Here is a 19,106-nt window from a genome sequence, read left to right as displayed (position 1 = left end):
GTTCGGTCAGCATCAAGCCATTCTACATTACACTAAAACTACACAATTTACAACAGAGCGATAGTTCCTTTATTCCCAATGATCCCTTACAGACATAAAATAAACATTCCGGCATTTGATTTCCAACAGATACTTCAAAAAAAAAAACCCCCCAGACAGATTTATGTATACAGATGGAAGAATGAGCGATCTTATTTACAGATTTTCGGCAGATTCTCTAACCAATCGCCGCACTCTTTTTTTAAAGTAGGGATAATTTTCTCTATAGTCCTTCTACAAGAGACAACAGATGAGTCAATTTTTTTTCATGGGATATTATACAATGTACACTTACAGCTGCTTCGATATTAGCCGGTGATTCGTCATTAGGACTTGACAACATGGAAATCACGGAAATAAGAATAGTCTCGACCGTATGCACTGGTGACCATCGTTCGCTAGCATGCTCATAGCCATATTTATCATCGCCCGGAGGATGCTACAAAAATATTGAAGGTGAGTATGGACGAAAAATGAAGAATGAATGAAATAAAAAATGGGATACTCACTAATATGGAAATGCAGACGGTGCCATCAGGATACACTGTAACATAAACAAGTCAGCAAAAAAGGGAAAATAGTTTATGCGGTGACAGTAACCGAGTCAGGGAAATTGAAATTTTTTTGAACCTTACCATTTGGATGGTACATTTCTGTAATAAATCGCATGGTAGGAGGCATCACTGGATACGACTAGATAAACACACACAGATCAATGTAAAATATACATGAGTTTCGATCCAAGAAAAATATGCTATGATATCCTTTTAATTTTTTTTTTTTTTATATTTGCTTACCACAGGAAATGAAAGCCGAGCTTTGAAAAATCCGCCCTCGCTGTAACACAATGAGATGCATGATAAAAGTCGATATCAATGCAATACAACTTACTAGAGAGTGTCTGAAGCACCGATGATAAGGATCTCCCACTGAGCGTAAAGGTTAGATGGTGAGTATCTTAAAAAAAAAATATTTTGCGTAGTATTCTGTACCTCGTAAATATTATCGTCTACAAGACCAGCGGAAAACCCTTCTACTGGATTTCGTTGCAGATCTAGGAACGTGGATTAGCTGTCAAACTTCACAATCTAGATCGATTTCTGATTTTTGCATAGAAGGATGCTCATTGCAAGAGGGACATGAACGTTGCTCACCTTTTAATTGTCTGGAAAGAAGCAAAGCGCTTTGATCTGCAAGACTCATAGTTGTGATGAACTTGAATTCACGGTATAGGGGATAACGTCGTAATGAAGCAAGGTTTTTGGAAGAGCGGTCTGAAAACACAGTGGAGAAGAAAAAAAGACCAATTCCAACCCCAGCTTCACAGAAGAACAAATCTCATGATTATTTCCTTTTTTGGAATAATTGCGGACGGACGTTTCAACGATTACATAGACAAGGACAAGCAAGGCGCCCCTTCCATACCAATGATCGCTTTCTCAACGACTGGATGCCAAGTGAATTGTAGGAAGGCTTCAATTTATAATCCATATGTGGCATTTGTAACCGCTAATTTCTCGGTTTGTTTCAAAACGCCTACCAAATGATGATTTGAGACACAAGCAAGATGCTGGCCCTACACGGCGAGGACTCTTCAGTCGATCGTTAAAGGTTTATAATGGCATCTGAACAACCTCCTTTCTGCCTTTGACAACTGATGGATTTTTATAAGCATCACTTATTTTGACAAATGAGGTACTAAAGCCTCCGGCTTGCGGTTCAATTCGAGCATATCTTCTGATCAGCATAAAATATCAACGACTAAATGTGTTAGGTATTCAATCAAATATAATGCTGAATTTTCCCATTTTTATAAAGAATGGATTTGAGTGGGTATTACATAGGATCAGAAATCCGCTAGAGCTTTTGAGCGCGTTGCCTCCGGATGCATTCTTGTAGAATACCAATCATGTTATCGAAGCCTTCCAGTAGCCCTGGATCTTGCTGCTCTTGTGAGGCATCCCATTTCGAGTGTGCGAAATCGATTAAACGCACATCGCAAATTTTTGAAACATCTTCTTCATCTTCTTCGTTATCGTCGTCTGTGACGGGCACACTGGAGGTTTGCTCTGCCTGTTCGTCTTCCTGCAGCATACGCTTCCAGACGCTTTCGGCCGCTTTTTGATCGCCCTCGTAAACGAACAAGAGCGAGGAGCTGATCAGTTGCAAATTTGAGTGAGTCGCGATAAAGTCTCGCATATCCGAAAGATCATCCTGAAAACTTTCCAGAATCCATCGCATCATTTTTCCCGGTATACGGGCGCTGATCCCTTCTGTCGCAACTTCGGCCACATTTTCTGCAACCACATCCGAATGTTTGGAGGCTTTGTGAGCATAATCTGATGATGGAAAAAAGTAAGCCAAGAAACCATCCAGTATATCATCTTTTACGAGGCTCCGTCCGTACGTTTTCGAATAAATTGTTTGCATTCCGTTGACCGCATTGAATGTCTATGAACAAGGTCAGAAGCTATCTATCAATGATGACGAAAAACTCGCGTACTTTCATGCCACATATCCGAAGTGCGATGGAATGGGTCGTCGTGCTTTTGGCCCTTTCTTCCATCCGCTTGCGCTTGTCTTCGTCTGCCGTTTCATCGCACAATTTCCTTCCTATTTTCACATCCAAGATGCACGGCTTTGTAAATCCTCGAAGGACATTTTCTAAGCACAGATTGTGTATGGTGACAGGTTAAGAATAATAGTCGGATTTTCATTAGTGCCTCCTATCGATTATTGTTGTACATGAAAAAAAAGGATATTTTCTACATGTCTTGCAGGATCGACAATCAGTTCAGAAGGCAGTTGAGTAACGTCGTTCTCGTACTGCTGCTGCTCGTTTAACAGACGAAGCTCGGAATCGCTCGAAGCCCGTAAGCTGCCATAGCATTCGGGTATCCATTCCTGGAAGTCGGGATAACGATGGCTTGCTTCGTAAAATGCCAGTTCTTTCAGGGTACAAGGTTTGACGATGATCATGTCGTTGGTGGAAAATCGCAACAATCGGTCATGGCCTGCTACTTGATTATCGAATCGAACGAGATTGTCTGTGTCTGTCATCGATTGAACCAGCAAAAAGCGGGCCTTGAATTACATTGAATGAGTGGAATAAATTTTCAAAAGCGAGCGAGCGGCAACCAAGCAACCCGATCTGCTTACACAGATGGAGAAATATTCACGATGGCGGGTAAACTCCCAATGTTGCTAACAAATAATGCGGTCAGTAAATGCTCACCATGCTATCCTTAGGATGCCGGAACTGGTATTCAGCCTTTTCTACCACCAGTGGTAAGCATATTTTACGCCCAAGCTGCCTGAGTAAAGTTTAACACCGTTGTTTGTCAGCCTCCCCGTATAGAATCTAGTCTTTTATTGGTGCTTTCCAATGTCATTCACTACGTTGTTGGACCAGTGCTGGGCGCCATTAAGCTGGTTCTTATTGCCATTCTAGTTCTATGCTATATACTTTTCGTTAAGTTATTTGGCTTGATACTTGTGAGTAACGAACGCGTCTCTATGATAACCACAGCCAACTTATGCTATACGTGCAGATCCCTCTCGGACCGGTTCGTCGATTGTGGTGCAAAGTTTGGAATCTTATCTTAATACGAACGACCCTGTTTGTGGCCGGTTTCTTTTACATCAAGCATGAAGTAGTCTCGACACGTAAAAGGTAGGAGTTGGGCTAAATAATGTCATTTGACGGTATTTGACTCAGGCATATGTTTTAGCCGTGGTGATTCTACAAATGCATATGAGAAGATGCCCACACCGAGTTCTGGTGATATCATCGTTGCGAATTGGACTTCTTATATCGACATTTTGTATTTAGCGTATCGGTCAGTATTTGACGCGCCGGTCGATTGCATGATAACGCATCTGACTTGTAAACCATTTGTATAGATTTAACCCGGTTTTCACGCAGATCTATCCCGCCGAGAATAAAGTTTGTGAGATTTCCATGTGGCAAGCAGTACGGTTATGCAGTCAGTTTCCTGCATTAAGTGCGGAGGAAAAAAAGGTTCCGCCAAATCGCCTTTTTACTGTCAGCGAATTGGTTCAAAGGGTCAGTGCTCGACACTTGGGACCCATTGTCGTGCTTCCCGAAGGAACGACCACGAATGGACGCGCTTTGCTAAAGTTTATCCCGATATTCGCGAATTACGATTCAGATCGATCCCGCAGTAAATTCCATGTACTGGCATTCAGGTGAGCATCCATGTATTTGTGGTGGCTATGATTTTCTCGGCAGAGGACACCTGTATTCATATTTTGCGCTAGATACGAATTTGGAAATATGTCGCCTACCTTCACCGTCGGTAACCAATGGTTACATTTTGCGAGATTGTGCTCCCAGGTATGTTTTCCAAAACGGACTTAGTTTTTTTTTTTTTTTTTTTTTTTTTTTTTTTTTTTTTTTTTTTTTTACTGATTTTATTCTCATTCTGCTTCTAGTTTTCGAATGGCTTATTGGTAAAATATCTTGCCGGAAACGAGGATCCCACGGCGGCAACAAATACGGGAACACCCCAACCGGCGCAAAATAGTAGTGAGGATGTACTGGGTGAGCGTTTAATCACATCGCTTGGTAACATCTCGAGACTTCGAAAAACGAACCTGTCGATTTCGGATAAACGCGATTTTTTGCAATACTACAAGACAAGACAAAGCGGTTCGGCCCCCAAATCTTCCAAAAAGTCGAATTAATGCTTTAGATAAATTCTGTAATTTCATTTCAATAATTGTTATTTTCAAAGTCGAGATATTCTGTCTGCCTCATTGAAGCGGTGTGGTGCCTGTTATCGGTCGGTGCATATAAGAGTGAAAATTTGGGGATTTCGGGAAGTCAAGAGAAAAAGCTAATATGGGGAGTAGAATGAATGTGATCATGTATGACATATCTAAAAGGGAAAAGGAAAACTCACTGAACTAGTTTATCGAATGCGAAAACCACTCAACTCGATCTTGCAGTTTCCATAAGGTCTACAAGCTAAAGTTATTGATGTCATACCATACTTGACAGTAGATATAAATGAGGGTTACGCTTATAGTTGGAGTTCAGGGAGACATCGTTTCGCTGCTAAAGTAATTTCAGTCTATGATACATCAAATTCAAGTGGTTTCTTTTCTCCGGACGAAAGATCAAGCAATGGCCTACTTGGATACGCAAGGCAATAATCAAATTACAGAAAACTGGCAAGTTTCCTGCAAATTAGCAGTTTTGATTGATGCAGCTAATAACCACCACAAGTACAAAATAATGAATGGTGTTTTTGTCAGGAAGTAATACTGGAGATCCATTTGCTTTACAGGCCAATAAAGACCGGGCGTGAGGACGCATATAGAAAACCGATATGTTAAAGCAAATTCATTTAAACTACAGGACAGTATCATAATGATGGTATCACCGAAGATAATTCGCTTACCATCTTCCATCTGAAAATGTTTGCAGCAACGATAGTCAAAGGAGGCAATCGATTCCAGCGTTAGTTATTGGACATGGGATTACCGAGCCGAAATGCACCAACGATGCATATAATCACTATGCAATTGTTCCCATGCCATATTTTATGTGTACAAAATACAGTTGAAAGGCAATGTCATGGACGCGACGCTGTGGTCGCGGTGACAAATAGCAAGCAAACACAGGTATTTGCCGTCCGTGTACACGGGTTATTTGCATCTATTGAAGACAAAGGCGTTTATAGTCATCTGCAATAAATGTCATCTCTTCATTCGTATTGTTAGCTCGTGACGTTATTGATACTGATACGTAATGACTTTTTCAACCGCCAAACACCACCAAATCTCCAAAGTACAAAGGAGGGGATGATGTCTCATCGACATCGAGTACCGTGATCAAAGACGGCACTCTCGGCATCCGTCCGGAAAAGCTAGACTGCACACGCTAAACTTTCTTGCCCACGAGCGGAAGGTAACAAAGATGTTTCAGCACCAACTCTCAACCTATAGATTATATGTACTTTGGAATAGATATAAAGGAAAGAAAAGCCAATACACATTACAACAATGACAAGGGATAACACAGAGAGGAAATCCAGGCCAGCCGTTGCCGGACAGATGCGCCTGTCCAGAAATGATCGTCACTTCAGCAATTTTTTTTTTAAACCTGAGCGCTTTTTTTTTTTTACACACATAAAATAGGCTTCTCACCCACCTAAGTTTAATCTGTCGACTCATTCCGGTCTTTTCTGTGCATTTCAGTGGTCATGGCAGAAGAAAAGAACGTTGCAGATTCATCACCTATTCGTGTCAAGGTGTATTACCTGAGCGATGCGAATACCTGGGACACTCGTGGCACCGGTCATTGTACCTATCTTCCGGTAAAGATTGGTCTGACATTGACGAGCCTTTTTATTTTTGCATAACAAGATGCATCGACACTCTAATTGTTTAGGGTGAGGGCGGAGAGGCGGACGAGATTATCGTAGACTCTGATGAAGAAGAAAACGTCGTGTTACTCAAGTCCAAGATAATGAAGGAGTATCTGTTTACTAGACCTCAGGGTAACTGCATCGCACGCCTGAAATTAAAACCTCGAATCGCTAACGATTTTTCAAAAAGACACGCTCATCGTTTGGTCGCAAGAAGTCGATTCCGAATACGCTTTATCCTTTTTGAACGTCGAAAGTTGCGATAAAATTTGGTACGATGGTTTTTCGCGAACTGACTATTAAGGGGGCCACAAAAAAGACTGAATGAACGGCACCGGGTTGGCATTTAGGTCGCGCATATGTGCTCATGTGAATCCCAATGCGGGTGACAACGACGGTGATTTGGGCAAACCCTCGGAAATGGTGGGACTTGGATTAGACGACGAGAGCAGCGATATGTCACAACCTTATCAGGATTCGATGGATGCTCTCATTCTGCCTCCGCCCAAAGCTTCGAATTTATCTACCATTCTTAAAATCCTAAAGGACGCAAGAACTATTACTGAAAAAGACCAGTTGGCGACCTTTATCGTGGTTGAAGTACGTATGCATCCGTAGAAAACAGTCAACGTACAATCACTTACCTACGATACGCAATCTATCACCCATTTTTCAGAATTACACAGAGAAACTATCACGAAAGTTTGAACTATTCGAGCAGCATCATAACATCAAGGGATTGCATTCTTTATATACCATTATGAGAGGAATCAGTAAGTCCTGCGGCTTCGGTTTAGGTTTCACTGTGACTATGCCCCTGATTGTTTCATACAGTATCATTAAATGACAACACGATCATCGAGAATCTGGTCCGCGACGAAAACGTGCTTGGTGCTATGGGAATTCTGGAATGTATGTCGCCATGTCCCAATGTGATGCGCTCTGCTTTTACCAACATTTGTTGCCTAGATGATCCGAGCACACCCAACATGAAAGCCAAACATCGCCAATTTATCACAAAAAACAATGACACAGAAATGGTAATTACGTCGCGGAAAGGAAAACATTATCCTGCATGAGAAATTCAAAATCTTGTCTTTTTTTTCAAGGTGGTTCCAGTCGACGATTCCATGATTTTAACAAAGATTCATCTTTCCGCTCGGCTGCAATATCTAAAAGATGTGGTTCTTGCCAATTATCTGGATGAAGCGCTCACCGCGATCCTGCATTCTCTCATATTTTTCAACAATGTCGATATCGTCAACTATTTCCAAAACAATGGCGAATACCTCACCGAATTGTTCGGTATCCTGAAGGATGACACGTCCTCCGTGGAGAAGAAACGCGAAGTCGTGCGATTTTTATATCAGCTGTGTTCTCTGGGGAAATCGCTGCAAGCGCAGTCGCGTGCAGAGATGTATAGGTTGGTAGATGACCACGAACATGTCGACAATAGAAGGAAATAACACGTTGACGGATGGTTAGAACGCTTGTAAAGTATGATCTCTTGGATGCCATCGTCTTTGGAATGAAGGATGAAGAAGGGAACATGCGTTCGCGATGCGTAGATATATTGCTGTCCATGGTGGAAGTGGATGCTTCGTTGATCCGGACGCATATCATGCAAGAGGCTACCGACGAGGGACGTTCCGACCGTTTACTGGATACGGTGATGCATTACTTTGTGACGGACAAGGAGCACTTCCACAAATCTGAATATGCGGAGATGCTTAAATTATTACTGGATTCGAACTCTGGATCCATGATCGGTGCTACCGCCATGGCAATTAAGGTATGGGCTTTGTACTACCGTCACGCGATTTTTCATGCATGTTGACTCGGCGTGATCGGATGACAGGCATTACGCGAAGATAATTCGGAAATAGAGGATTTTTTGATTTTATTTTACGACAATTACGCTCATTCCCTGTTAAAGCCCTTGCAAGCCCTAGACACAAAAGTAATCAATTTAAACGGTAAGTATGAATGGGCGACCTGTGATGGAACAATTCTCGGTATTCAGACTAGTTTGGCAGGCCCTGTAGAAGCACTGGTATTGCCACCTGAACAAACTTCGCTTTGTTTACAAATTTGCGAATTACTTTGTTTCGCGGTGCGCAATCACGGTTTTCGCAGCAAATACTTAATCTTATCCACCAATTGTCTGTCAAAAATAATACAACTGTATCGATGTCGGGAAACCCATATGAAACTAGGTAAGAGCCTCGATTTACAAAAAAAGACTGATTATTTCTGTTATTTCTTTTTACTTATCTTTAATATTCCCAGCTGCTCTTCGTCTGGTACGAACCTGCGTAGGAACAATGGATGACTTTTATATTCGATTCATGATCAAGAACAACCTCTTTGAACCTACCATACGCGTTTTACTCGACACCGACGGTCAGAACAACCTTTTGAATTCCGCCTGTCTGGAACTGTTCGAATTTATTCGAAAAGTAAGTTCGACGATGAAGCTACCTCACCACAGTTCATGTGATGTTGACGCTTTATCGTCATTTTAGGAAAATGTCAAGACGCTAGTGGATCACTTAATAACCAAATACGGCTCTGTCCTGGATACGACAACTTACATCTCGACATGTTCTCAACTGAGACTAAGATATGAACAAAACAAGGACACAGCAGAAAAGAACACACCGAACCAAGAAGATGGAAGTTCCAGGTTTGTATTCCAGCTGTCCAGTGTCTGATACGGATGCTAAACGTATTTTTTAGTGCTGAACCACAAGCACCCGATCAACGAAGCACGATGGACAATGAGGAAGAAAAATATTTTAACGATTCGGATGAAGAAGAGGAGCCGTCTCAACCTTCCGAAGATGTACCTGCGGAAGCTGATTCTTCTGCAGAGACAAGTGAAAGCTCACAGGAAGCGGCAAAGGCAAAGGAGATGGCGGTAGACAATGACGAGAAGGAGAAAGAAAGTGAGGAACGTGACTTTGCACCACCGATATGGAAACGAAAGATCGGTGACGAGGACAACGATGAGAACGATGAAGATGTACTTGCAGTGAAAGCGAGAAAACTCGAAGCAAGGTCGCCCACGCTTGGCAGTCCTCGAAAGATCGTCATTTCAGGAATGAAGAATTTAAGGCCGAAAACATAAAATGTCCACATCCATAAAAATCACCATCTAAATCAATTAAACTTATCATTGAATATTTTACAGTATCTTCTATATCTCGCGTGGATCAATTAATCGCGTATCTGTTTAAATCCTTGAGTCCGCAGCAAATAGATCCCCCTACTGTACCCGACAAATTTATATGGCATTGTACGTCGTGCAAGGTTCGCACGGTCAAACACACTGAAGCATCTTCTAAACTAGCAAATAATGTAACGAAAAAGCGAGCATGCTTCGTTTGGAACTAGTTATTTCTGCAGACAAAGTTGCAACCCTATCTAGCATTGTGGGATGTGTTTCGAAATTAACAGTCACTGAGCTTGCTCGTAATTGCGGTGTCTTCAACAGGCATGCGGGTTGGTGGCTTTGTTATCGTTTCCACTACGAACCCAATGTCCACCGTTCAGCTGTATGCCTGGGGCCCTGCGCTGGGTGCTCCGTCCATCGACCCAAAATGCGTTATTATCGAAGCTTACTTGCGCCTGCTAAATATTGAGTATACCGTTGTACAGACTAATGATCCTCAAGCGAGTCCCACAGGTGCGAACTTGATTTATCGAGGGCTGCGCATTGACTTTGTCTGACTTATTATATGTCTTACAGGAGAACTTCCACTCATCAAGGATGGTAATGTCTGGGTCGCGGGTGTTGACAGAATTTTGACGCACTTTTCCATGAGAAACCAAGACGCCAATGCGTCACTGACGCCCGAACAACGTGCCGTCTACTTAGCGTACGAGTTTCCTCGACTATTTACAACCGCGATATCTCTTTCTCACTTGAATATCTTTTACAGATACAATGCCATGATTCAGGAGAATTTATATGACTGCATGGTAAAGTTATTCTTGCAAAGTTGTCTCGGATATTGTTATTCACCTTTTGTAATTTGCAGTTGTACACTTGGTATGCTGACATGACGAACTTTGTCAAGTCTATTCGTCCAACCTATGCCAAGCTTCTCTCCTTCCCCGGCCGTTATCTGGTCCCTGTCCAACTCAAAAACAGTGCAAAAGCGCGACTGGCCAAATACAACGTCGAAATCACTTCGGACGACACTACTTTGCCACAAAACGAAAAGGAGGAGATGAAAGAGCTGCAACGAACGGGCTGGCACCATGTAAGTTCTCAGCGCGATAATGTATGTTATGCTGCAAGATTATTAACAAACATATACAGATGTATAAACTTGCTCGCGAAACGTATGCATCATTGGATGCTCAGTTGGGATCTCAAAAATACATGTTTGGAGACAGGTAACACAATCTAGATAGTAGCAAGTGGGGCCTCCAGTGACTTATATATAATTCCTCTTAGCCCTACCACGTTGGATTGTATAGTTTTTGGTTACCTGGCCCTGCATCTGTATCCCGACTTACCGCACGGTCGATTGCGACACATCTTAACCCATGAATATCCTCGTCTGGCGGAGTTTTGCGAGCGCTTCAATGCAGCCTATTTCTCCCGAGAACACGACGTATCAACGCCCGCTGAAGATGTACCCTCTCTGTGGAAGGTTCTGGTGAACAATCCACGAGGATTTTTCAGCAATGTCAAGGATGATATTGTGTCCTACATGGGTACGGATGCTCCGAAAGAAAAAAGTACAGCACAGATCGATTTCGAACGGAAACGGATATGGTCTATTGCTGGTGGCGTGACATGCTTGCTTGCGTACATCATTTGGAATGGCATTATTAGCGTAGAGTTTGACGGCGAACAGGGCGATTTTGAATCATGGGATGAATACGATCAAGAAGAAGTAGATGAAGAATTGTAATATTTGGTAGTTTAAAAAATGAAAGGGGAAGTTGATCTTTATGTCTCTTGCGTTCAAACACAAGCGTGCAATGTGTGAGATTCTACACCAGTGAATCAACATGAATACTACATTGCAATTCATTGTTGAAGATATGTATGATATGTTGGAGTTGTATCAAGACGATGATGCCTTGCAAGTCTCTTGGGACGAATCTCCGGTTTTTCTTGATAAATCTGCTTGTCTGCATAAAAGTGGAATTTATTGTTGGGAATAGCCAACGGCAAAAATAAGGGTGTATGTGTGAGAGAGAGATTAGCAATGGCGTCGAAAGGCACATATATGGACTTGCTACCTCGGATACAGAAGGATCGCTTAATTCTCCCCATAAAAAACCTTGGCCAATGAGGTGAATGCATTTTTTCGTTTCTTTACCCGCAAACCACTATGATTACAGCTTGCAGAATTTTTCTGATCTTTTCCGTTCGAAATAACAAGAGCAGACTCTTCTTTGGTCTTTTGGTTGATGTCAAACGGGGTTTATGCGTTTACTCTACAGTACGGTAGATACAGTACCGATGACCTGAATCACACAAATGCTTTAAATTCGACTATCAAACGATAGCTTTTATTGATACAAACATAAATCCGGTTATACATAAAGGTCATTATGTCAGCTTAAGTAGGTTAATTATAGGGTTGAAATTTGGCTTCAGAGGGAAAAACCAATACATGCATGCAGTCAAATGAAAAAAAAGCAAAAAGACCTTGTCGAATTTACTCTCTGACGATTTCGAGCAGCGTCACCGCAGCCCACTTTCTTTGTTCTGACCGATTTCCGCCCTTCAGCCATTGTTTCCTGCTCTTTGTCTTTTCGTACGTGCTTACGTTATGCCGTTCCGCCATTTCGATGTACACATTTCCACCAAATGGTATCTGAAGGTGGAGCGCCGTTTCGTTCTTTATTGTATCGCCTCGCGGTCTTTCGATTGCGGTTTTTTCCTACCGCAGTTGAAGTCCTTTTCACGGGAACCCTGCCAAAAAAAAATGGGCTCTGACAACTGTAAGTGATGTGAAAGCAATATTTCTGGCACTATTTTCTAAGCTGTTCCTTTTTTTTTTTTTCTAATAGCTTCCTGCTGAGGCATTCCTATCAGCCTCACAAGGACCTGAAAACCGACTCGAGCAAGAAACGGGCATTGCCAATCGCTCGAGTACTTTTCGACGTAGTCCCTGTTGCATTGGCGGACGCCGAAAACATCGAAAACATATGTCCTGGCGTCTCCCAAACTTGTCAATCAATTGCAAGCCTCACCTAATGAGTCTCAACCAGTGAACCTGTCACTCTCCGCCTGATTCTTCTAACAAGGTGATCACGGCCTAAATATGCAAATAACAAAAGTTAGAACATTATATCCTTGCATTTTCTTTCTCCTATTGATAAACATACATCAAGTTGCCGGAATCCCATAATGACTTTCTCTATTCCACCCCTGTGCTAGCTCGCGACGACTGCGTGTTACTATGAAGTTTTGATGGGGATAACGAAGGTAACGTTGTGGGAGGGAGGAGGCCTGTTGAGCGAGCACGTTGGAGACTTGTTTTTCTCCGCGGTTGCCTACCGGCGGGAGCCGGCCATGAGTAGCGGTAATCAATACCGAGACCAAGGTAGTAGTTGTGCACCAGGCATAAGTGTTGGTAACCGGTGCGCAAACAGTCCACAACGGCTGGACAGACCACTTGCTAGTTGGGAGCCTATCGCTGTGCATTTTTGCTTCCGTCGATCGGATTCAAGTGGCGAATTCACCAGTGGAACCTTCCAATCCGCCTTTTTCCGTGTGGACATAGGCATCGGTGAACATGTGCCCTTTGAAGGCGTGCTGTTGGACTCTAGGAATTTGTGCAGTGCATGAGCGACTCCCATTAGAATTTTGTAGCATTAATGTGCCTTACACGTAGCGATAGATGTCCTTCAACGCACGGTCATCATTATTTTGACATTGGACCTTGTTGATCTCGTCACTCCAATATTTTGTAATGATGGACATTTCGGAACACGCGTCAATATATGCGTCAGTGAACATATGGGTTCGGTATGTGTGTTGTTGAAGTCTAAAAATAATTGTGCATGAGTGTTTTATATTTTTTTCTACCACTAACTGCCTTACATATGGCGGTAGATGTCTTTGAGCGCTCGGGAGTCCCCAGTGTCTGCATTAAGCTTCTCTATTTCGCCCAAACTTGCTCTAATCCTTTCACTGGGATCCATCTAATGAATAAGTAAAAAGTAATAAAATAAATTACTCCAGCAGAACACTACTATACAGTAATCCATCTTTGCGTCTTTCAGTTAACGAACCTTCTTCAGATATTTACTGTATCGAGCCAGATGCGCCTTCAGAGTCGGCTCGTCGACGAGATTTTTAAATCCGTAATTTTCATCGAGTGTTCTTACTTTGCGCCTTTCATCCAGCGAAGCCAACTGAGAACCCGCAGTCGAATCGCTCATGTCAATAATCCCGTTCGGCTCAGTCTGTGTTATTGCTTATTTGGATAATGAGAGCGCTAAAGAATGAGTTTGGACATAACAATTAGAACCACTGTAGAAGGGGATGCTGCATAGCCTATGTGTGAAATGGTAGGTCCGAAGTCAATCATGGGCCGAGTGGAAGCCTCTAAACTAAGAGTCAACAGATGAACAACCTAGACAACAAAACATAGCGTCTTTCCGTAATAAGCAGTTTAATAACGGCTTTGTGCTAAAAGGAATCTTACTAGTGTCATTGTATGATTGTAAAATCGCTCGACAAAGATAACAGGTCATGTCACCAGTGTGATATGAACCCCTGTTAGCGTACCGCATATATTTTTTGCAATAGCATGGTTACAGATCCATAGTGGACGTATAACAGGAACACAACGCGGTTGCTGCTTTCTGTGGCAATTGTTGAGTGGCTGCAATTTGGCAACATGGTCAGACAGAAATTGTTTTGAACAAACTGTAGGAAATATACTCTAACGCGCCCATTGCCTGAAATATGTGTAGACGGCACAAGAAATGACGTTTGCCACAGCTTAGCCATGAAGGGTGCGCATCTTGACAGAGAAGCCGAGAAAGGAGATCACTTGAAGGGTCCAGGTGAACGTGTAGTTGAGTCAGGATGATGTCTGCGGAGAAACAATCTCAAACGAGTTTTCTTGCGATTAGATATGGTAGTTCATTTTTCCATCGATACATAGAACTACAAACACCCGGCCAAATAAAGATAAGGACTCATATCCTCGTCGATTCCGCGACCATTCATGCATTTGGGGCTTTTTCTTACGTCTCCGACGCAGTATATTATTACTGTGTTAGTACTCTACTTCACCTTTTTTTTTCGGGCCCCTTATTAGGCGTTAGCTAAGCTCAATGCCTTTTGACAACATACCAATTATTTCACTTACTTTCCCAAAGGTTCCGCTCCCAGATGGACAATCCTCCCCTCCTTGCCATTGAATTCACTATCTCCCCCTCAGTGACTTCTGTATAGATTAAATAAATATCCACTTATACAAAGCTATTATTATTTTATTTATTTACTGTAACTGGCCTTATTTATAAAAGTACATTCTTAGTAATTGGAACGATTTGTGGCTGTACAGTACAGTACTTTATAATTCCATGAGTTGAGTTTGGCTCTGTGGATCTTGTCCCTTCTCTTAAGTTATGAAAGGATGATAATTGGCTGAAATTGGCAAGCAGTCGGGAAAACAACCAGCGAACATGATTCATTCATGCAATTGCCACTCAGGCCCAAGTCTTCTAACGGATACTCTTCCATGCGATGTACAATGCAGTAACGTTAAGGCAAGTATGATCTTTTCTTCTGGTGCGCCCAAGCTATTGTTTTAAGTCTCCGGCAGAGAGTTATTGCAATGATGTGAACTGCACCCTTTCCCTCTTAAGATAGCGGGCAATAAAATGTTTCACACATGAGTAATAAGACCCATTGCGATAAAGCGTCATTCTTTCGTCAACCGCATGTCTTCTTCAAAAGTTCTTGAGAAAGAGTACGAAAAATTAACCAGTTCGGGGCAACTCTTACAGCTTCGATTAAAGCGCAAAAATGTGGAAGAGGTACAGTAATGAAGAAGACACTAAGTGATCGTACCAATGAGTTTCGTACCAAAGAGCCGACACGTCTCAAACTTAGCTGTTGAAACCGACAAAACGACGATCTACTCGTCTAACCTCAACCAGAAAAATCAAGGTATACGGTTATTATTCATGACTTATCTGCTTGCTTATGACCATTTCTATTTGAAGAAAGCAAACGATGCCATTGTTATTGCAGGTCTACGCGGGACACTTGGATCGAATCTTGTTGAATTGGCCGATCGCTTGCCCATGAACGATGCTAAGAAAAGATATTTTGCCCTGTATGTGTCAATAAACTTGCGAGCTATATTAGCTTGTTACCTTGAGGCTTATGATATTTGATACAGACTGAGCCGAAACGGGATTATCGACATGAGTGATTCGACTGCGCTGGCTCCGCTGGATGAAAGGCGCAGAGTAAAAACACATATCCAAACCAATACCGCACACACAGGCTAACTGTTTTGATCGTCATCCACCCTTTCCATTTATTAGATGGAAAAATAATTGTATCAATTAAGAATCTGGAAACACACCTTATCCTATCTCGAATCATACCACATACGTATGAATACTAGTTTAGTATGAAAGACATGTCCTATTAATAGCTAGACTTTGGAATATATTCTTTTTCCCGCTGAATACCCAACTCTCTCGAGAATAAAAGGCACCTCACAGAATCTGCTTATGGTCTGATCTGTTCATATTACCGCCTGCTCAGTAGACCCCTAAAAAACCCAGAGACTATTCATCAGTGATTATGCGGGTCTCAGTACCAACCCAAACATCGAGAATTTCTCAAATAAGAGAAAAATAAAAAGGGGAAAGGCGCGAACATTTGTTGATCGTAAGGCATAGCCCAAGAAAGAATTAGTCATAGGCCCTGAGGTCACCTTGAAATAATTCTTGAATTAAACTTGTAGGCAAATTTCCCGTCTGTTCGGTGTTGTCTGAATGCCTCATCCGCTAGTGTCGCCTATCAATAATAATATCCGTATCTGTCCTTCTCATTGAGCTACGATGCGGTGATCCATTCTTTGCTTTTGTTTCTATTTTTTTTCTTTATTTTTCGTGTATATTATTTTTGTATTTTCAGATTCTTTTTTTCTGAAATATCACATTTTTTTCTTAGCGAACTTCAGACGCTGATGTTCAATATTTGACCTTCTGTGTTCGTTAATTCATTTTGAAGTCACCAATTGATATTCGTTACCTTATCATCCGATGTTTACTTATTCATCTAGTGAGAATATTCACTTCACTCAATGACTTCTAGCTTAATTGATTTTAGTGTAAAATACCTTTATTTTTTGATTCGAATAAATCAGGGATAAAATACGAGCATATATCTTTTGATCTTTTTGACGCTCAAAGTATTGCATCTCTGTATTCCCTCTATCTCATATCATTTTTCGATTCGGCCACAATGTGTCTTAGACTCTTTGCATTTTCCTTTCCCGTTTCCAACGGTATAGGTATCCGGCGCTCACCAAAAAATCCCGAATCGAAAAACGCAAATCCCGACTACTTTATCTCAAAACGATTATACTTCTAGCAGCCGGACAAGAGAGGTGTTATTTGCTTTCCGGGGGAACGGACAAGACAAAACAAAGAAGAGATGGGACCCCGAAGCTGGATGGAAACAAGATAGTCTGACTTTATTCTAGAGATGATGGAATTTTTATATCAAAACAAAGAATATGAAAATCAGTATGTACTGTATACAAGGGTGTATTGCAGAGACGACACGATCTTACTAACAAATCATAACAAAAGTCCGTAAATTAAGGTAAAATTCCCTGGTGATAACATTTTCAAACAGTAAACCCGCAACATCATAAGAATATACAGTAAGGAGATTTTATTTTTTTTCTTGATGGACCTGAAATCTTTTGTAGCTGTGTTTGGAGACGAATCGTCACAAATTGCAATAGGTAAACATTCGAGCAGATACAAAATATCTGAGAGGGACGCCATTTTTTGTTCGGCATGGTGCTGTTAGTCAAGCACACACGTTGTCTTGGCCATAATGCACGACCATGTGTGATATTCGCCCAAGCACAATCCGCACAGTTGTAATACTGCTCCATGCGCTTACCCTATATGCTTGTCATCACACTTTTCTCCATCGATCTCTTCTCGCCTTTCAATTATCCACCGTTGTCTCATGTTGTGCTCTGCCTTTCATCTATTTCATTCATTCTTGTTGTTGTTCCGTTTCATATTACTGTAGTACATACCTGCTGTTAGGGTTATTGACGGTTTTGAATATCATAATGCCGTTGAACTTGCTCGAATTTGTTGAGTAAGCGCACCAACAGTATACATATATCAGAACGTTGTGCGTCTCATTCGTTGGAAACGGAAAGAAAAAGGAGAAAAAAAGAAAAAAAGAAAAAAAAAGACACGTTGCGTCTAAGTAAAAATCGAATCAGAAAAAAAATGAAAAACAAGTGCAATATTTCTAAGGATCGAAAGGTAGGGGAGTTGTGTTGATATGTTTATTTGGATCGGAAACTGAGGGTATTTATACTAAACCAACTATCGCTGAGTGAATGAAAGAAAATCAAGAGTGTTGAAGTGAAAATCAAAGCGTGAGGGAGCGACATTTAGATAAGAAGTAGCGACACCAAAGCTGAAGTACACCAAAAATCAAGATGTGATGGTGCGATGTTCAGGACTTGAAACTAAGGGCATATGTGCATGAGGACAGGCAGGTACACAAACTGGGCGATCGATTTCCACAACGCCGTAATAGCGATTCATGTTTTCCCATCGAAGAATACCCCTCTTCAATCAAGTGACCATAGAATATACATCCAGCAGCTTACTGATAATCCCAAGTAACATAAAGATGAGTAAGTCCACTGACATTCCTCTTTCGTATTTGATCCTGCAGATACCATCGTCGAATGTATCCCTCATAACGATTCATCCAGACAACGGAAAAATCATATGTAGGCAGGCATATATGCCGATTTGAATGAAAGCTGTATCATATCATGCGTCATTTCCGAACTTCCACTGTAGACTTATGTCCTGTGAAATACCACAACACATTCACCGACTGGGTTCCTGCGATTCTCTGAAACACGATTTAAAATAAGCCCTTATCATGGGAAGACAACAATTCCTCAGGTCGACGATCAACATAATTACAGCAAGTGATTGGCGGTAGTCCGGCTTTGACAAGGGTTGTGCTTTTTATACGGACGACTGGTGATGATGCTGAAGAATATATACAAACTGAACGCACCTTCTTCGTGAGAATATGGTACAGAGCACTTCATCAGCTCGTCTGCAAGCTTAAGCCCAAGGTGCATTCATTTTTCCTTGGCTTCAAAAAATCAGTTTGACTGTCGGCAGCGTCCAATGTGCGATGCTCTGTGAATGATGGAGAGAATGGTGATGAGGGACGGTGGCAGATGACTCACGGTTGGGTGGCGACAGGAAAAAAAAATTCTTGAGTTGTGGGTCGGAGTTGCAATGAAGGGCAGCCAAGTGTGGGAAGAGGGAAAATGGCCAGTTCTAGGCGACAGAAAAGGCAAGAGCAGGGTGCTTCCTAAAGCGCGTGCTCGTGTAACAGGGTGTCATTGTTTGCGCGGGGTTTGGATTACCATAAAC

At 41.8% G+C, this 19,106-nt stretch overlaps 6 protein-coding genes across 6 annotated transcripts; 3 read left to right on the top strand and 3 right to left on the bottom strand.

Moving 5' to 3' along the window:
• Positions 1-130: 130 nt before the first annotated feature.
• Positions 131-1,325, bottom strand: BYT42DRAFT_564560 (ubiquitin-conjugating enzyme/RWD-like protein). The gene is made up of 8 exons (XM_051567753.1): positions 1,194-1,325; positions 1,032-1,093; positions 931-968; positions 837-876; positions 675-732; positions 549-583; positions 335-478; positions 131-273 (listed from the first exon to the last, which is right to left on the bottom strand). Exons 1-8 carry the CDS (start codon positions 1,240-1,242, stop codon positions 196-198), a joined length of 504 nt encoding a protein of 167 aa, XP_051424166.1. The 5' UTR covers positions 1,243-1,325; the 3' UTR covers positions 131-195.
• Positions 1,326-1,710: 385 nt separating this feature from the next.
• Positions 1,711-3,113, bottom strand: BYT42DRAFT_564559 (uncharacterized protein). The gene is made up of 3 exons (XM_051567752.1): positions 2,802-3,113; positions 2,543-2,718; positions 1,711-2,490 (listed from the first exon to the last, which is right to left on the bottom strand). Exons 1-3 carry the CDS (start codon positions 3,097-3,099, stop codon positions 1,897-1,899), a joined length of 1,068 nt encoding a protein of 355 aa, XP_051424165.1. The 5' UTR covers positions 3,100-3,113; the 3' UTR covers positions 1,711-1,896.
• An 89-nt stretch (positions 3,114-3,202) lies between these two features.
• On the top strand, positions 3,203-4,746 carry BYT42DRAFT_495123 (uncharacterized protein; the record flags this gene model as incomplete). The annotated part of the gene is made up of 7 exons (XM_051564343.1): positions 3,203-3,226; positions 3,289-3,327; positions 3,385-3,534; positions 3,591-3,712; positions 3,771-3,878; positions 3,943-4,248; positions 4,590-4,746. The coding sequence occupies 7 exons, from the start codon at positions 3,203-3,205 to the stop codon at positions 4,744-4,746; spliced, it is 906 nt and encodes a 301-aa protein (XP_051424164.1).
• Positions 4,747-6,180: 1,434 nt separating this feature from the next.
• BYT42DRAFT_284777 (component of IIS longevity pathway SMK-1-domain-containing protein) lies at positions 6,181-9,206 on the top strand. Its single transcript, XM_051562854.1, has 13 exons — positions 6,181-6,383; positions 6,458-6,566; positions 6,625-6,706; positions 6,785-7,034; positions 7,111-7,207; positions 7,269-7,346; positions 7,404-7,474; positions 7,544-7,857; positions 7,920-8,226; positions 8,293-8,410; positions 8,471-8,650; positions 8,724-8,893; positions 8,960-9,206. Exons 1-13 carry the CDS (start codon positions 6,270-6,272, stop codon positions 9,146-9,148), a joined length of 2,079 nt encoding a protein of 692 aa, XP_051424163.1. The 5' UTR covers positions 6,181-6,269; the 3' UTR covers positions 9,149-9,206.
• A 768-nt stretch (positions 9,207-9,974) lies between these two features.
• BYT42DRAFT_612713 (Tom37 C-terminal domain-containing protein) lies at positions 9,975-11,362 on the top strand (the record flags this gene model as incomplete). Its single annotated transcript, XM_051571660.1, has 6 exons — positions 9,975-10,122; positions 10,186-10,315; positions 10,379-10,418; positions 10,478-10,702; positions 10,762-10,838; positions 10,900-11,362. The coding sequence occupies 6 exons, from the start codon at positions 9,975-9,977 to the stop codon at positions 11,360-11,362; spliced, it is 1,083 nt and encodes a 360-aa protein (XP_051424162.1).
• Positions 11,363-12,682: 1,320 nt separating this feature from the next.
• BYT42DRAFT_612712 (uncharacterized protein) lies at positions 12,683-13,850 on the bottom strand (the record flags this gene model as incomplete). Its single annotated transcript, XM_051571659.1, has 7 exons — positions 12,683-12,721; positions 12,792-12,823; positions 12,964-13,068; positions 13,149-13,231; positions 13,295-13,453; positions 13,510-13,610; positions 13,701-13,850. 7 exons carry the CDS (start codon positions 13,848-13,850, stop codon positions 12,683-12,685), a joined length of 669 nt encoding a protein of 222 aa, XP_051424161.1.
• Between the last annotated feature and the right edge of the window lie 5,256 nt (positions 13,851-19,106).

Source organism: Radiomyces spectabilis, assembly GCF_025331425.1.
Source record: "Radiomyces spectabilis strain NRRL 2753 chromosome Unknown BYT42scaffold_5, whole genome shotgun sequence".
In the NCBI taxonomy this organism is placed as follows: Eukaryota; Fungi; Mucoromycota; class Mucoromycetes; order Mucorales; family Radiomycetaceae; genus Radiomyces; species Radiomyces spectabilis.
The sequence above is the reverse complement of the archived record's forward strand: the minus strand, read 5'-3'. Positions and strand labels throughout refer to the sequence as shown.